Here is an 18,217-nt window from a genome sequence, read left to right as displayed (position 1 = left end):
CAAAGCGCTTCACATCATACGGATCTGGTCGTCTAAGACAGTTTTTTTTTTTTTTTGAAATAACAGATTCAATATTTAATCATCACACCAGGACCCTGTTGTGTTTGTATGATTTACTGATCAGTGATGTTCTTTGGTACCTTCGTGTTTGTGCCCACTAGATGGCGCCGGTGGTGAGCTGATGGTACAAAGCTGCAGCTCAAAAAAAATGAAATGAGTGAATCCACACAGCAACACATTTTATCAGCTGCTCAGCCTCACTATAACCACTGTAATGTAGGCCAGTAAGCAGAGTATTTGTCAGCTTCAGGCATTTCCATTTCATTTGAAACGTAGCTTGAATTATGATATGACATATGTGTCCAAGCAGTTCACAGTATTTCATACAGTAACAGAGGACCACGTGTGGGCCCTATGCTCAGTCTGCAGGAAACAGGGAGTGGCTTGGCTTGTGACATGGCAGGAAACTTCAAAACGCGCGTAGATGTACTACCTCCCTCCTTTCCCCCCCGTCTCTCTTCTCTTACAGCTGCAGGGAACTTAATGGCTTTCCTGAGAAGCATATTTCTGACAAGATCCAGCCAACAAGTTTATAGTCTTTTATACCCTGTTACTTCTATCTAGACTGAGGACATCCATCTGTCTGACTGTAACTAGAGTGGTGAGTACCAGAAAAGAAAAAAAAAAAAAGCCGGCAAGCCACCTCACAATTTCCCCCTGCGTACATGTGGGGAAAAATACTTGAGAAAATAGTTATCATTGAGTCCACTGATAAAGCAGTGACAGTGGTGATATGGTTAACGTTCTTTTCAGCTGGTTTCTGCTCGACGTTTCAGCTGAGGACGAATATTAATGCTGTCCCTTTATTGACATGCTGGCAGTTTGCTCTGACTCACTGAAATGGGAGATCGTCTTCGCTGCAAATGCTGGCATCACTGTTTGTTTCAAGATATAACATTTGATAGACGGTTTTCGACATATCAAAACATAAATGTCTCCTGATTATTTATATTTGACACATACAAGTGTATTTATGTGTTGTGGATCTTTCCTAACCACATGGCTGAGGGTCATTTAAGGTGACAGAAGTAGCCATGATCTTTTCATTATTATATTCACCTGACCTGTACGGACCTTGTGATATTTATTTCTCACAAACGGCAACAAATAGCCTGAAACGTGAACCAATTATGAAAATGTGGAAGTTGTCTTTTTTTTTTTTTTATGGATTTTTTTTTTATGGATGTCCAGCTTTCTAAAAAAAAAAATGAAACAAAAAAAACCCCCCTGCCATCTGTGCACACCGCCACTAGATCTGAGGGATGAAAACAAGAAAGAGCAAATTTTCCAGTAAACGATTGTCATGCTGAGATAAAGAAAACGTGGGCGTTTCTTTGGTGTGCAGATAAAACTTGTATGTCAGTTAAGTTGAACTTTATCAGTCAACGGAAATGTCAACCCTGAGAAGTGGATGACATTTTAAGCTAGCTGAACAAGTAAAAGGTTGAACACGTGTTTCTGTTGCCATATATATATATACAGTTGTGGTCAAAAGTTTACATACACTTGTAAAGAACATAATGTCATGGCTCTCTTGAGTTTCCAGTTATTTCTACAACTCTGATTTTTCTCTGATAGAGTGATTGGAACAGATACTTCTTTGTCACAAAAAACATTCATGAAGTTTGGTTCTTTCATGACTTTTTTATGGGTTAACAGAAAAAGTGACAAAATCTGCTGGGTCAAAAATATACATACAGCAACATGAATTAGCAATTTTGGTGACTTAGAAAGTTGTGTCAATGAAATGAGCTTCATAGCATGGCCTCTTAACTTCTTGTGAGTGATTATGAGTGACTACAACTGGTGACTTCTCTGAGGCCATTTAAATAGGGCTCATTGGATACAAACGCCCACAAACGCTACAATGGGAAAGTCAAAGGAGCTCAGCATGGATCTGAAAAAGCGAATCGTTGACTTCAACAAGTCAGGAAAGTCACTTGGAGCCATTTCAAAGCAGCTGCAGGTCCCAAGAGCAACAGTGCAAACAATTGTTTGTAAGTATAAAGTGCATGGCACTGTTTTGTCACTGCCACGATCAGGAAGAAAACGCAAGCTATCACCTGCTGCTGAGAGAAAATTGGTCAGGAGGGTGAAGAGTCAACCGAGAACCACCAAAAAGCAGATCTGCCAAGAATTAGAAGCTGCTGGAACACAGGTGTCAGTGTCCACAGTCAAGCGTGTTTTGCATCTCCATGGACTGAGAGGCTGCCGTGCAAGAAGGAAGCCCTCGCTCCAAAAGCGGCACCTTAAGGCTCGACTGAAGTTTGCTGCTGATCACATGGACAAAGATAAGACCTTCTGGAGGAAAGTTCTGTGGTCAGACGAAACAAAAATCGAGCTGTTTGGCCACAATGCCCAGCAATATGTTTGGAGGAGAAAAGGTGAGGCCTTTAACCCCAAGAACATCATGCCTACCGTCAAGCACGGTGGTGGTAGTATTATGCTGTGGGGCTGTTTTGCTGCCAATGGAACTGGTGCTTTACAGAGAGTAAACGGGATAATGAAGAAGGAGGATTACCTTCAAATTCTTCAAGATAACGTAAAATCATCAGCCCGAAGGTTGGGTCTCGGGCGCAGTTGGGTGTTCCAACAGGACAATGACCCCAAACACACATCAAAAGTGGTAATGGAATGGCTAAATCAGGCTAGAATTAGGGTTTTAGAATGGCCTTCCCAAAGTCCTGACTTAAAATCCCATTGAGAACATGTGGACAATGCTGAAGAAACAAGTCCATGTCAGAAAGCCATCAAATTTAACTGAACTGCACCAATTCTGTCAAGAGGAGTGGTCAAAGATTCAACGAGAAGCTTGCCAGAAGCTTGTGGATGGCTACCAAAAGCCCCTAATTGAAGTGAAAATGGCCAAGGGACATGTAACCAAATATTAGCACTGCTGTATGTATATTTTTGACCCAGCAGATTTGATCACTTTTTCTGTTAACCCATAATAAAGACATGAAAGAACCAAACTTCATGAATGTTTTTTGTGACAAAGAAGTATCTGTTCCAATCACTCTATCAGAGAAAAATCTGAGTTGTAGAAATAACGGGGAAACTCAAGAGAGCCATGACATTATGTTCTTTACAAGTGTATGTAAACTTTTGACCACAACTGTATATATTGATATGATGTAGAAATCTGAAGATGTCTTCTGTCCTTTACAGAATGTTACAAAACCTCAGTTTTCTGAGACGCTTTTGCTGTCTTTTGATGTTGAATTCCTTGTGTCCGGTACTGTTCGCTTTGGGTCAAATGTGCATGCACAATGTTTCCACTCTTAAGCACAATCACATGTGGGCAATCTTAAAAAAGCACTTAACTCCTAAGCTAATTACCATCACTATGACTTCCAGCAGGATGCAAACTGTCAGTGAGTATCTGCCAATGCCGTAACAAAGGCCCCCTCAGTTCACACCCACTGCCCCCCCCCCCCCCCCCCCATTCCCAATTGCATAGTCTGTAATGACATGGTAATTGGTCTCCAGTATAAACACCAGAAGCCCTGTTGATTTCATGGGTTCCTGGGATTTCTTGTCTCTTAAAACTACAGGAGATTCACTTCCTTTGATTAGTCGCTGGTCTGCACACCTTTTCAGCGTGGACACCTGGTGAGCGGATCCCTACGGCCTCTTTGGAACAGCCTCTGTACCTGTAACGGGTTAAACAAAGGGTTAAATATGGGTGTTCCTCTGTCCCGCTCACTCCTCCTAGCCTCTAATCTCTCCCACTCTCTCCTCTCTTCACTACCAAGGAGCTTTGGAGAGACTCATAAGAACAAAGCTGTACGTAAACATTGGGAGAGTCAACTTCCACAAGGACTTATTCTGTCAATAATCAGAAAAGGAAACCAGCCTTGGTCTTGACCACAAGGGTAAGTTGCTGAAAGATGTGTGTGTGTTCTTGTGTTTAAGATGTTGAGGAAGAGAAGGGAAGGGCTAACTCTCAATAGTGAGCTGCTCTTGCATCAGACAGAAGCCATGTGGTGTGCACTGCTGGATAGTAACTCTACAGTAGTATCTGCTGTGTTTAACTTAAAAAAAAGTTATTGACAAGATTATTATATACATTATTGTCATATTTAGATTATATACAGTACATACATACACAACACTGTGTAAAAGGAATGGGGTAGGTTGTTTGGGAAAAAAAGAAAGTTGTTCAGATAGATGTTATAAATGTTAAGAGCACTTGGAACAAGCTTCTAGTTAACCAGGTTTGCCTACGTGAGAATGCAAAGCATGTCCCATTTGTAAAATTTGCCTTTTGAAATGTGGTGAGAGTTGTAATACATCAATCAAAAAAAAAAAAAAATGGTCTGTTGTGAAAACAATATGTCAGAATGTTCCTGACATTCGCCTGCATTTGCTGGTGGACCATGGGAACGTTGTTTGGTATGTAGCTAAAGAAGGTTCTGCTCACCAGACTTGACCCGAGGCCAGCATACGGGGACAAGGCTACTGTATTTAGTCTAAATAGCAGGGTTTACACAGGAACCCTTTGTTTATCTCCATGGCCCACAGCTGTCAACCAGCAAGCTGCAAGAATTATTGTACGTCCACACGGCCTGTTCATTGGTGGGCGTAGGATAATTAAAAACTTTACTTTTATCAACTTTTTCTTTCTTTTTTTTAAAGTCTGAAACTCTGAAGGAATGGCGCAATGTAGTGCGGGTGTGTCCTTAAGGGTCAGATGTGAAAATCCTGAGGGCAGTCTGACCCACGGAGAAGTGAAGGATCCCATGACCCTGTGGCAGCAGCACAGACCCACGCTCATTCCCAGAGTCCGTCCATGCCAGCTTTGTGTGGCCCACAACAGATTAGAGCAACATAAATCCTCTGACAACATTTGTTATTTAAAGCCTTTCATGTCAAGCTTTAAATGGACTTACATCCCAAGTGTTTATTTTGTGAACTACCACAGCGAAAGTTTTCTTTATCCTTCTTTTTCGCATCGCCAAAAGGAAAAAAAGAAAAAAAAAGCAACATTCTTGTTGTCTTTGGCAAGCAGAGAAAAATGACAGTGGCACGTGTCTCAAGACTTTATAAATAGCTCTGCCCTTTTAAAACCACATAGCATTGTTTTGTATTACTGTAGTCATATTCTGTGTTTCCTGAATGCTGTCTTCCTTTCTGCTCCAGTTTAAATACCTGTGTCTACCTTTATAAAGCCTTTGCCACTGCCACTGTATTTATCGTATTGTGGACCAGAGCCAACACCGTACGTCCATCTCATAAAAGTATTCTGTACATATGTCACTATTCTTACTCTGACATCTTGTCTGTGCTTGTTGAAGTTAAGGCGACGCACACAGACGCTATGAAAGGTAAAGACTCATGCTGAGGTCATCCTGCTTGCGGTTTTCTTTACAAAAGGATGGAAAGTTGGCAAGATCAGTGCATGAAGTGAGTTTGAATGTTATCTATGTTGTGTAAAAAAAAAAAAAACAGCCGAACATTAAACCTCATCCGTGCATAAGTAAAGGTCAAATCTGTAGGAGATGTTTGGTGCGTTTACCATCCATTAAACAAAAGTTTTTTGTTTTTTTTCTATTTACCTCCAGCCAGGTGACAGCTTGAGGAGGATTCTTTCAGTCCGGCAAAAAAGGTAGATCTCTCGAGTCACAACACCCAGCAAACCAGAATGGAGCTACAGAAAATGAATGGACACAGCAGGGAAGATGGGTAAGACTCACAAATGAACAGTAATTACTGATACATGTACAATACATCACAGCGAAAAAGGGTTGGAAGCTCAGCTCAGGGAATTAACATATGTTAAACGTGTCTTTAAATGTGTATTTTTTTTACCCAAGGCTTTTATCCCCTTGTAGGTTTGATGGGCTGGATGCGTTGACTGAACACGAGGAGTTTCTCCCACATAAAACTGGCGTCAAGAAAGAAACCCGCTTTACAGATGTGAGTGCTTTTGCTCGGCTTTGAAAAGAAAATGCAGTTAAATCAGATACGGTAATTGATAACGATGCTTTCGATGGTTCGAGCGTGAATTGATTTGTATGAGTGACTTCCTCTCTTGTCCTCCTCTTGCAGTTCGAGGGAAAGACTTCATTTGGCATGTCCATCTTTAACCTCAGCAACGCCATTATGGGCAGCGGAATTCTGGGATTGGCTTTTGCAATGTCCAACACTGGAATCGTTCTTTTTCTGTGAGTCCAACGCGAACACCAAACACAGTCCTCATTTTTGGCTAAACGTTGTGCTTTTGCTGTATTCGTCAGTGGGCTTGTGTATACATGCGCATAGGTGCATGTATTTGCTCACAGCAAAGTATTTGAAGTTGTAATATAGAACAATGGGATATCGATTTCAGCTCCATTTAGTATTTTTTGGTGAAGCCAAATGTGCACACTCCTTGGAGTTACAAGGAGTAAAAGATTTCCAAGTCATTTTTGCTGATCCTTACTTTTTTTAAAGAGCTATTTCTTAATGGCTTCTCTTAAAAACTAATAACTATTCTTTTACTTTTTGAGCTAACTTCTGTATTTATGTATGTTTTCTTCTACCGTGTTGTATAAAAGTTTGCTGCTTGTATTTTTTTAGCTTCCCAACGATGTAAAACTCTTTGTGCCACTTGCTTGAAAAGTGCTCTATAAATGGATTATGAATAATCAGGACTTTGTGTTTGAATTCAAGTAACATTAGAATCAGGATTGCGATTGTGTTGGTCGGCACGGAGTGGATAGTCAAGAGGGTCCTTATAAGGCTGGAAGTAGGGCCACAGGGGGATGGGCTCTGTTTCTGTCCGTGTACCTGTGTGAGCTGCAGGTGTAATACTGTAAACACACACACACACACACACACACACACACACACACAACAGCTGCCGTACGAAGCCTGATCTGTCAGAATGAACATTAGAGCTCATACACACGCAGCTTCCCTAAATCAGATTTGAGTGGGTTAAAAATAGCCGGTAGTGATCAGATCCAAGACACGCCTGCCTGGATCAGTCCTGTGCTATGTGGCAGGGGGGGGGAGGAGGAGGAGGAGGTTGGCTGGAGAGCCAGCCTCTCAAAGCCAAACTCACTTGTGTGGGTGGTGGGGGGGAAGAGCAAAAAAAGTTCACGAGAATAGTTTTTAAGAGTATAGTTTCTAAAGACGTTTCCAAGTTATTTCCCCCTTCTTTCTGTCATTATGTATTAAGATGATGAGCACAGTTAAGAAGAAGAACGTTTGTGAGACCAGTGATACATTTTTGCCATGCGAGTCATTGTTTGTTTGTTTTAACAGGAATTACATTTCCCAAATCTCTGCTCTTGTTTTTGTCAGAATCCTGTTGGTTTCCATTGCCATTCTGTCTGCGTATTCAATTCACCTCCTGCTGAGAAGTGCTGGGGTTGTTGGTAAGCCGATCTGTGACATTACAGTTTTTTTAGGCTTTGCCGAACACTATGAGAAGGCATATGTCAGAGATCGTTTCACAAATGTTTGTTACCACACTGAAAAGACTTAAACTTAATAAAATATGTATTTATTTCATTCTTTTTACAGTGAAATTTCAGTTTTTTCGGGCTTGGACAGAAACTATGCAGATTCGTAGCTCTAGCGTAGCCAGATAGTCGATCCTGCGTTCATGACTCATCACACTCGTGTATATATATATATATATATATATATATATATATATATATATAATATTTTTTCAGGCATCCGGGCTTATGAGCAGCTTGGGAATCGGGCTTTTGGTACCCCGGGAAAACTGGTGGCCGCATGCATCATCACAGTACACAACATTGGAGGTATGAACGTCCTGCTGTTTCATTCACATGTCTGATATCTATAAATATGAAAGCGAGCGCTAAGAGCGACTGTTTTCACTTCCTCCTAGCAATGTCCAGCTACCTCTTCATCGTCAAGTCCGAGCTGCCACTGGTTATTCTGGCTTTCCTCGGTAAACACGAAAACACAGGGTGAGCGTCAAAGTGCTATTCACACAATGATCCATGTATTGTTTCAGTCCTTTTGTTTGGCGATGAACTGATTTTCTTGTTTGTTTTCCATCTGTTTGTCTCATAGAGAGTGGTTCATGAATGGAAACTACTTGATCATTATTGTCAGTGTTCTCATCATCCTTCCTCTAGCGCTCATGAAACGCCTTGGTATGTTTCTCATTCTGTCGTCGCATTTTACTTTCTTTTTTTATATATTCCCCCGTACTCTCCCATGTTACATCATGTGTCCACTACCCGTTTTTTTGTGGCCTTTACTTTCATGTGCTGTATTGAGATGAAAGTACCATCATCCTTCTGCATCCTCTTATTATTATTATTATTGCACCACAGGTTACTTGGGCTATACAAGCGGGTTCTCCTTATCCTGCATGGTGTTTTTCTTAATCTCGGTGAGTCTAAACTTTTCGGCCAAAGGCGCATAGAATAAAAACAACCTGTTCCTTCGTCAAATATGTATCTTTGATTAACCAATTAGTGCGTCTTCCCAGGTTATCTACAAGAAATTCAACATCCTCTGTCCACTGGACGACCGTAACACGACTCTTGACTACACTAACGTTAATGGGACGGACAACGCCTGCGAGGCCAAACTATTCACCGTCAACTCACAGGTCAGAGGAAAAAAAACATTTTCATTGCCTGCGTCTAGTTTCCTGTATCGCCAGCTGTATATTTATTTCATGGTTAGCGCCGCAGATTCATTATCGCATGTCCTGCACTTGAGCGCGTTAATGTCAACAGCATTAAGGCATGTTGTATCAACAGCGGGTATAAAACCAGCATTTGATCGTGTTGCTCAGGCCATGCTTGGTGGGTTGCTCACTGACCTTTTGGCATGTTTGGCTTTTTTTTTTTAGACGGCGTACACCATCCCAATTCTGGCCTTCGCTTTTGTCTGCCACCCAGAGGTGCTGCCAATCTACACCGAGCTACGAGAGTAAGTCGGAACGTCTTCATGCATTTCACAAAATGCCGTAAAAGTTTAAGTCAAATGAGCGTCATCGTTCTGCTTGCCTTTACCCCAGTGCCACTAAGAAACGTATGCAGAACGTTGCCAACGTCTCCATCCTGGCCATGTTTGTCATGTACCTGATAACGGCTCTTTTTGGTTACCTGACCTTTTATGGTAAGTCCCTCTTTGCTCATGAAAGTCAAAGGTCACCTTGTTCTAAAGTTGCGAATGGAAAGATTTTCAAATGAATGAGTCACTTGTACCAAGAGCCCATATGCTTTTTCCAGTGTTGTGAATGAGGAAAGACCAGATGAGATATGTAAAGGGTTTCTCTGTGGGTAGGCAATGTGGAGTCGGAGCTGCTACACACCTACAGCCGAGTGGACACACTGGATGTGCTGGTTCTCTGTGTGCGAGTGGCTGTGCTGGTGGCCGTCACTCTGACTGTCCCCGTGGTGCTTTTCCCGGTAAGACATCTAGCAACAAGAATAATGACATTTGCTTTCACTTTCCACAGTTTAAAATGCAACATGCTTAATACAATAACACAAGTAGATTCAGACAAAATCATTAAAACTTAGAGTTGCAAAAGAGGAGATTAAAAGAGCTGAAACAATTTAGTTGAATAATTGACATGTTAACTATAATTATACTTGCTATTTTGCTCATCAGTTCATTGTTTAAAAAGAATTAAAGCAAAAATGGTTCCAATTTCTGTGAATATTTCATGTTTTTCTATTGGCCATTTTTTCAAAGTTTGCTGATATATCAAGAATTGATTAATCAAGAGACTTAAAAATAATTTAAAAATTGATGTATCAACACAGAAAAACACAACTACATGTTGTGCATATTATAAATACTGTATACAAAAGGGCTTTGCTGCATTATAGTGAATCTTTCTTACAACAAACAATGACACGTTTCTCTAAAGAAAAGGTCTTTAAGATAAAATGTACTAATTTAATAAAAAAATTAAAACCATCATTATGAATGGTAGTGTAGTAGAGACTTAAAAGGTAGTGGACCCAGACTTGAGCCATGTGGTACTCCGCATGCAATGTTCATTCATCAACATTTTACATTTTTAGCTTTCCTAAATAAATAAATACATTACTATACATTCCTATGTTGTCTAGGAAGATCCTGAATTTATAAACTGAACATCATAAGACCAACCTATTGCTAATGTAGCCTGTACACAACATAACCGATGCTGCCAAAGTATGCATGTATGTTTAGGAATAATTCAAGATTCATATATCAAGGCACTGAAAGAGTCCTATACTGTTTCAGTGCTGTGTAACTTCTAAAGCCAGCTGTTTCTATTTAAATAGTGCGTTGACTGTATTGAGATTTTCTTTTTAAAACATTGTCTTAATATAACTTCAGAAAGTATGCTTATTCACTTTCTTGTAGAGAGTTAGATGAGGAGATTGAAACCACTCTCATGTCTGTCCATTCAATATGAAGCTGAAGCCAGGAGTTAGCTTATCTTAGCTTAGCTTAGCTTAGCTTAGCTTAGCTTAGAATAAAGACTGAAACCAGAGCCCGACTCTGTCCAAAGTCATCTACAAGAACCGCTAGAACTCAATTAAAATTCATTTGTTTAATCCGTACAAACATGTTGTGTTTTTTTTTTATAAGAGTGTTATTTAATTGGAGTCTCCACTGGTTTCCTTTGAGGTGCTGGTAGGCGGTTAGCTATTTCCAGTCTATATGCTAAGCTAACCAGCTGGTGGCTCCAGCTTCATATTGAATGGACAGACATGAGAGTGGTATCCATCTTCTCATCTAACTCTCATCAAGCAAGCAAATTAGGGAATTCCCCAAATTGTTGAAATACTCATTTACTATGGAATTACTGCACAGAAAGCAGACGATGCTGCCAAATGTTTTTCTGTAAGTTGAAACCTTCAAGTATGTCGCACCGCTGGTCTCACTCGTCAGCATATCGCGCAGGCACTTTGGCGGAAAATACTGATATGTCAACTAGTCTATCGGAGCTTATCCCCTACACACGCAACAGCTACTCAACGGCGGCTCTATAACACTCTAAATTTAACCGAGGTGATAAAACAAGATCAACTGTTGATAGCTTTGTAAATATCTTTTCTGTTAAGAAGAGCGTGACGTCCTCCCTCTTCCCTTGCTCCCCTCTGTAGATCCGCAGGGCCTTGCTCCAGATCTTGTTCCCTGAAAAGCCGTTCAACTGGTTCGTACACATCGGCATTGCGTTCTGCCTCATCTTCGTGGTCAACCTACTGGTCATCTTCGTGCCCTCCATCCGCGACATCTTTGGTCTCATCGGTACATTTGCGCAGGAACAACGACCGAATTATGTCATCCGTAAACTGTGCAACAACATTAAATGAACTCGTTTCTTCTCCTGTTCTCATCCTTCATCTTCAGGAGCCACATCTGCCCCCTGCCTCATCTTCATCCTACCTGGAATCTTCTACATCCGCATCGTTCCTGAAGACCAGGAGGCATTTCGGTCCAGACCCAAGATTCAGGTACCGGCTCCGGTCATTCAGCTATCAAGGATGCTTTAAATTCAACTTTTTAAATCTACATTTTTAAAGTGTTGTGGATACAAATGTCCTTTTATTTCCTTCCACTCTGGTAGGCCGCCTGCTTTGCTGCCCTGGGAGTCATCTTCATGATCATGAGTTTGTCGTTCATCATTATTGACTGGGTGACTGGGGCATCTCGGAGCGGAGGCGGGCACTAGCAGCTGTGAAGGAACAGAGATACAACAAACAGAACGCCAAACCAAAGCTCTCCCTGTCATTAAATTACCCCTCATCTGCTCATCCGAAGCCAAATAGGAACGTTTTGCTGCACAAGACGAACGATATGTGAAGAACCTTCGCCTACAAAAAAGAAAGCATTTTGACATGATATGGGGAGGACAAAGCAGAGCAATGTGCTCTGACCAAATGAATCCTATGTCACGCCTCATAGTAAGCATGTTGTTTGGAGGCATGTGTAGAAATCCAAAAGACGGCAAAAGGATGAATGAGAACAGCATGACTCAAATGGAAATCCCATTTTAGAGTATGGATGTGTACAGTTCCTTGGAATAACTCAGTCACTGGCAAAAATCCTTCCAATCTACTTCCCCACCATCGCAGGTTTTACAGAACAGAAATGTGATCGTGTCGAAAGGCATTAGTTTCCCTTCTTTTGCACACTAACCCCAACCCATCCATCAGTTTTTGTTTCATTATACATTTAGAGCTGTAAAATTTGCCGGTGCGGCGTTGTCCCAATTCCAACGAACTTCACAGATTCAGCTTTTAAAATTTGATCAGCGAGGGTTAGTCCGCATCTCCACACGAACCATTACGATCGACTAAAATACCTTCTTTTTTTTTTGATGACTTTTACCTGGAGTTTAATTAATGTTGCTAATGTGAAATTTGTGTTAATATATTCTGACAAAAACTTGAGTGTTGTAGAAGTGATTATTTTCATGGCTGAGTCTGAGGGGACAGACGCGGTGCAATTTGTGTTTGGCTGCTATCCATGAAGGTCAAACTGACAGTGACTGAAAATCACATGTGATGTTGCAAACCAAAGAATATAATGTTGTGTCACATAGAAATAGGGTGTAACACCCTATTTCTTTGTTATTCTTACTATGTTCAGCAAAGGCCAATTAAAAATTGTACCTAAGAACATTTTTGTGTTAAAAAAATGCTGCGTCTGTTTTAGCAGTAACTGTTGAGTATGAACAATAACAACCTATGGGTTTTAAGTTAAAATGGAGTCTGTTTCTCTTTTGTTTTTGTCTTTAAAATTTGACCAAAAGATATTTTGACTTTGTTATTCATCCTGTGCATTTTTAAATTAATATGAATGTTGCTATCTGTCAATAAAACATGTCTTTCATTTGTACAAAAAGTTGCTTTTTAATCTGAGTAAAAATGTTCATCTGTGTGGCTGCACATTGAGCGCAGAGCAACAAGGCACTGCCTCCCTCTGAAAATGGAAGTAGCACATTCATTCGTCTGAGAAAAAGAAGAAAAGTGGGGGTTAGAGAAGTGCGGTTGTCCGTTTCCTGCTTTCAGTTGATGTGTGCACAGAACACAGAAGAGAAACTTCCTTCACCGTAGAGCTCAGTGTTCTGACAGCGGAGCGAGGACGCCTTTTCACATGCGGTGCACATGAATTCTAAATAAACTGGGAGATTTATTAGAGGACCATGAGCCGTGGATCTAAAGCTAAAATGGAGAGCGCCCGGAGTTCACTGCTGAATTCGCAGGAGAATGAGCAGTTGGAGGAGCTGCTGGGCAGAAGATGTGCTGTAAGTTCTGAGCTGACTGGCGGGGGAGAGTGGGGGGGGGGGGGGGGTGGATTTCCCACCATGAGGGATGATAACCTGCTGTATTTGTTCTGACTTGTAGAAGAGTTTGTTTTTCAAAGAGAAAGTAATACAGGTTACTCTGGTTGCTATTTAAAAAGGTAAATAGCCTCAGCCCTCAAAACCTCTCTCTCTCTCTCTCTCTCTCTCTCTCTCTCTCTCTCTCTCTCTCTCTCTCTCTCTCTCTCTCTCTCTCTCTCGTTAAACCTGAATTTGAACGAGCACAGTTGACTGCTGAACGCCGCGCTGAGACTTTGACCTGAGCTGCTTTTTTGTTAGTGTATTTAGTTCAGGTACATTTCAACTCTTGAGAATCTACTGAATTTCTGACATTAGGTCATCAACAAAAAAAAAAAAAAAAAGAGGTAGCTGTAACAGGAAATGGTGGCTGAACCATTTCCTGGTGTCAGAATTAGACACTGTTGTTAGGTTTATAACAGTAGAGCAGAAGTTGCTTCGTTCTCGACTTTCTTTAAGCAACGGAGGCACGCATTCTGCCAACAGATGAGTCCGTCTGGTTAACAACAGAATCTCATGACGGGTGATGAAATTTAAAGCGTCACGGCACTTAAACTTAACAAATGAAAGCAGCCCGGGGGAAGTGAATCCTCACCACAAAACTGCAATATTTGCATGTGAGCTGCAATAAAACGTTCTCAGGGTTCCCTATCAGCGCTGAACTGTTGTAAAGTGTTTGTTTTGTCTCTGTGTGTTTCATCAGTCCATGGCCTCTGCAGTAGCACAGCTGTTCATGGCTCTGCCTCACAGTCCCTCCATGTGGAGCTTGCAGCACACCGGAGTGGTGTGCTTCATCAAAGACAACCTCAGCGCTCCTACTTCATACGGATGTTTGACTTGAAAGTAAGACTAGTCTGCCATTTGAGTCCAATTAGCAGGCTGCATTGGAATGTTTAGGCCCTCATTAGACTGTCATTCAGATCACTGTGTGTGTGTGTGTGTGTGTGTGTGTGTGTGTGTGTGTGTGTGTGTGTGTGTGTGTGTGTGTGTGTGTGAGATTACTCACATCTTACATGAGCATTACTGAAGGACTGAAATATTTACCATGTTCCTCCACAGACAGGGAGGCAGGTTTGGGAGCAGGAGATCTACAACCAGATTGTTTACTCCTCTCCGCAGCCGTTCTTCCACACCTTCGCTGCGGACGTAAGCACGCCCTCACCTGACCTCTCCCTCCAAGTTGCTGTGTCGGGTTTAATTGATGCACAGCAGTTGTTTCCGTTAAAACTAGCAGTAGGTCACACATATTTATTTATTTTTGAAAGTACAGCCCACTGTTCCTAAAAAAAAACATTCCTTGTTCGTTCCTCGCGCGACGCAGGACTGTCAAGTCGGACTGAACTTTGCCTGCAGCAGGAAGCAGAAGCCTTCCAGAATGCCGTGGAGGATAAAATCAACCAGAGACACAACCGCCAGGGTCAGTGAGGTCCTAGAGACCACTTTAATGAGTATTAATTATACACCAATAATAATAGATAATAATAAATTAATATAATCATTCATTGCCATTTTCCTATTTTGTTATATGTTATCGGGCTAATTTTGTTTGCAATTAGATCCTAGAAATAAAAAAACTTAAATGAAGTTGATTTTTTAAATCCGTTAATACTACTGATACTTCCATTTAACAGAAACTGGAATACATTCTCAGAGTATAGGTAATGCTAAAAAAAATCGACAAATTATAGTTGATCAATAACTTCTTACATCCAAACCCAAAGTAAATGTTTTAAGGGTATTTTTAAGTGAATACATATTTTATTATGCTGCGGTAATGTGTCTCAAAATGGTTTCTCTCGTCTCCTTGTTGTTGACAGATAAGAAACAGCGCCCCCCGCCGCCGAGTGTAAGATAGCAATGAACTTCGTGACTGAAACGATTGAATTTATCCGACATAATATGATAAACTATAAGAGTAAAAGTATTTATCTTCTTTTCTCCTGTCGCTGTAGATAGAGGTTCTATGCCTCGACTCCCTGAAATAGGTGCCTAACATTTTCCTACTGTAACCTTTCCTCCACCAATGATCCGTGAAATGAAATAATAACGACATACCATCCTGCTTGTACTCTGTATCTCCAAGCATCACCTGGCAGCCCTGGTTCTCTTCACATGACCACGGTGAACATCCAAAACCCCAGACATCCATTCTTCCGCTACCGCTCCACGCCTTCACCTGCTGCTTCCTTATCTCTGACCGGCAAGGGGAAGAAGGATAAGAAGAAAGGAAGAAGGGGCCCAAATTCTCCAAAGCAGACATAGGGGCACCCAGTGGATTTAAGTGAGCATTTCAGCCGTCGAAATGTGTTGCCTTGATGTCACCCAGCGAAGTTTAGTTAATATCTAGAGAGGATGGGGCTCGACAGAGTTTGAGAAACTGTGTCTCCTTTGATTTCCTCCCTGTCAGGCATGTTAGTCATGTCGGCTGGGATCCCAACAACATTGACCCTGATCTGTGGAAGCTGCTCTCCAAAGCCGGGATCAGTGAAGATGAGATGAAGGATGAAAAGACCTCCCAGCTCATCTATAATGTCATCGAGCAGTCTGGAGGCATGGAGGCGGTCAAAAGGGAGATGAACCAAGGTCAGACTCACACTGCATCATTTGGTTCCTCCTCACAGGCTAATCTAAAGCTTGAATTGAATTGCTATGCATGTTTCCTTCTATTGCTTTATAGCTGGCGGACCTCCACCACCTCCACCTGGCAGACAAGGGCCTCTGCCTCCTGTGCCGGGCTCCTCTGCTCCGACCCCTCCACCTCCGCGAGGCCGCTCCGGCCCCCTGCCTCCCGTCCCAGGCCATTCACCTCGAGGGCACCCGCCTCCTGCACGAGGAGCAGTGCCACCCCCACCTGCAGCAACAAGCAGAGGTGGTCTTCCGCCGCCGCCGCCGGCACACTCTGCACCTTCTCATTTCCACTCACCGCCTCCCCCGAAGTCCTCTCATGTCCCACATTCGATGTCCTCCCACAACCTGCCTCCTCCCCCGCCGCCTGGCCAGCAGCGCTCCATGGGTTTCCCACCTCCTCCCGTTCCATCTGCACCCAGCAGAGGAGGTGGAGGGCCTCCTCCTCCTCCGCCCCCTCCACCCCCCCAAACTTCACATTTCCCACCTCCCCCTCCTCCTGGAGGCCAACCAACACCACCACCTGCCCCTGCATCCGGAGGAGAAGGACCCGGCAGAGGTGCTCTGCTGGATCAGATCCGACTGGGGAAGAAGCTCAAAAATGTAAAGCAAACTTTACGCATTTTAAATGTGCTATATATATATATATATATATATATATATATATATTATATATATATATGTATATATATAATATATATATATATATAATATATATATATATTATATATATATATATATATATATTATATATTATATATATATATATAATATATATATATATATAATATATATATATATATATATTATATATATATATATATTATATATAATATATATAATATATATATTATACATATATATATTATATATATATATATATATATATTTTATATATATATATATAATATATATATATATTATATATATATATATATATATATATATATATATATATATATATATATATATATATATATATATATATATATATATATATATATATATATATATATAAGAACAGATCCGTCTTGATTGACACGCTGCAAGATGTTCATGTTTAAATTCTGTTGTGTGTTATAGGTGATAGACAGTCCTGATGCAGCGACAGTGACAGAGTCAGACGAGGGCATCGTTGGCGCTCTCATGATGGTCATGCAGAAGAGGAGTAAAGCCATTCATTCCTCTGGTAAATATTTGAACATGAATTACACGCAACATAAAGCAAGAGTGGAACCAAAGGAGCCACACATCTTTATACATGTCCTCTCTTTCAGATGAGAGTGAAGATGAAGGTGGAGATGAGGAGGAAGACGATGACGAATGGGATGACTGATGTGTGGATTTTGAACTGGTAGAAACCTCACAGGTTGAATTTCAAGTACGATAATTGCTAATAAAACTGGAATGTGACTTGAGGTCAAATGATTCAATTAGAAAAGACTTGAAAGTGAAAGAAAACAAGTTTAAGAGAGTTTTGAAACGTTATATATTTGTTGGAACGTTCCAGTGTAGGTTCATCATAGTGACAGCACCGTGTTACTCACAATGACGGTGAATGGTGGAGCTGACTGGAAAAAAAACAAAAAAAAACAAATCTTGTTCCTTAGGCTTCCACTAAAAAGAGCAATTTTTTTTTAAAGTTTGTAAATACAGCATATGACAGAACACCAACAATCAATACTAAATCTGAGCAGTTCCATTCCAGTTTTATAATAACATACTGTGCATAAAAAAAAAAAAAAAAAAAAAAAAAGTTCCTTTTTCTCATACATCTGTGCAAAGATCCCAAATTCCCTCGAATACCGACACCGACAAAGTGCATAACTGGAAGAACACTGTATGCTACACGTATCCTCAACACTCACATACGAGAGCACAGGACAGTAGGGGAGTCATTACATGACAAAACCCAATGGAATTAGCTTAACAGAAAACTTTACGCCTTACAAACATCATTACACACCAAGTAAAATGTACAACTTGCAACAAACGACACATATGCATGCAACATATGCATTCATCATATCAACTTCATACAATACAAGAGTAATCCAATGACCATATATATTATATTCACAATCAATATATTACATTTCTGTTTCAAGATACTTGACAGTACCATACCTGTGGTTCTGCATGTTGAAGCCTATTAACTACGTGCTGCATTTACTTTACGTCACATACCATCGTCCAAAACAAACATGGAATATGTGATCC

At 41.0% G+C, this 18,217-nt stretch overlaps 2 protein-coding genes across 4 annotated transcripts; both read left to right on the top strand.

The window, feature by feature from the left end:
* Positions 1 to 33: 33 nt before the first annotated feature.
* On the top strand, positions 34 to 12,888 carry LOC137873416 (sodium-coupled neutral amino acid transporter 3-like). 3 transcript variants are annotated; one of them, XM_068711641.1, is made up of 18 exons: positions 34 to 661; positions 3,816 to 3,935; positions 5,358 to 5,466; positions 5,625 to 5,745; positions 5,877 to 5,979; positions 6,112 to 6,227; positions 7,351 to 7,424; positions 7,728 to 7,820; positions 7,910 to 7,991; positions 8,098 to 8,180; positions 8,364 to 8,422; positions 8,522 to 8,644; positions 8,891 to 8,970; positions 9,059 to 9,159; positions 9,328 to 9,452; positions 11,151 to 11,295; positions 11,398 to 11,501; positions 11,615 to 12,888. In XM_068711641.1, the coding sequence occupies exons 4-18, from the start codon at positions 5,705 to 5,707 to the stop codon at positions 11,717 to 11,719; spliced, it is 1,434 nt and encodes a 477-aa protein (XP_068567742.1). In that variant the 5' UTR covers positions 34 to 661; positions 3,816 to 3,935; positions 5,358 to 5,466; positions 5,625 to 5,704; the 3' UTR covers positions 11,720 to 12,888. The 3 variants fall into 3 exon arrangements, with proteins under 3 accessions (XP_068567742.1, XP_068567743.1, XP_068567744.1); XM_068711643.1 differs by having other exon boundaries at positions 35 to 661; positions 5,895 to 5,979; XM_068711642.1 differs by lacking the exon at positions 5,358 to 5,466.
* Positions 12,889 to 13,079: 191 nt separating this feature from the next.
* On the top strand, positions 13,080 to 17,410 carry wasb (WASP actin nucleation promoting factor b). The gene is given in 14 exon segments (XM_068711639.1): positions 13,080 to 13,297; positions 14,076 to 14,175; positions 14,178 to 14,215; positions 14,432 to 14,518; positions 14,694 to 14,718; positions 14,721 to 14,789; positions 15,190 to 15,219; positions 15,325 to 15,357; positions 15,456 to 15,596; positions 15,599 to 15,653; positions 15,780 to 15,955; positions 16,050 to 16,600; positions 17,081 to 17,186; positions 17,275 to 17,410. Coding segments are annotated over 14 exon segments (1,572 nt in total). The 5' UTR covers positions 13,080 to 13,195; the 3' UTR covers positions 17,334 to 17,410.
* The last annotated feature ends 807 nt before the right edge of the window (positions 17,411 to 18,217 follow it).

This window comes from Cebidichthys violaceus, unplaced genomic scaffold, assembly GCF_023349555.1.
Source record: "Cebidichthys violaceus isolate CVI_PGR_0920_01 unplaced genomic scaffold, fCebVio1.0.p SCAF_165, whole genome shotgun sequence".
Taxonomy (NCBI): Eukaryota; Metazoa; Chordata; class Actinopteri; order Perciformes; family Stichaeidae; genus Cebidichthys; species Cebidichthys violaceus.
This window is presented reverse-complemented; position numbering and strand designations above follow the sequence as displayed.

Coding starts and splice junctions, on each gene's coding strand:
- LOC137873416 (XM_068711642.1), top strand. CDS start 5,705: ATGGAGCTACAGAAAATGAATGGACACAGCAGGGAAGATGG. Junction 7,425..7,727: donor GAGAAGTGCTGGGGTTGTTG/GTAAGCCGATCT, acceptor ATATTTTTTCAG/GCATCCGGGCTTATGAGCAG. Junction 8,971..9,058: donor ATCTACACCGAGCTACGAGA/GTAAGTCGGAAC, acceptor CCTTTACCCCAG/TGCCACTAAGAAACGTATGC.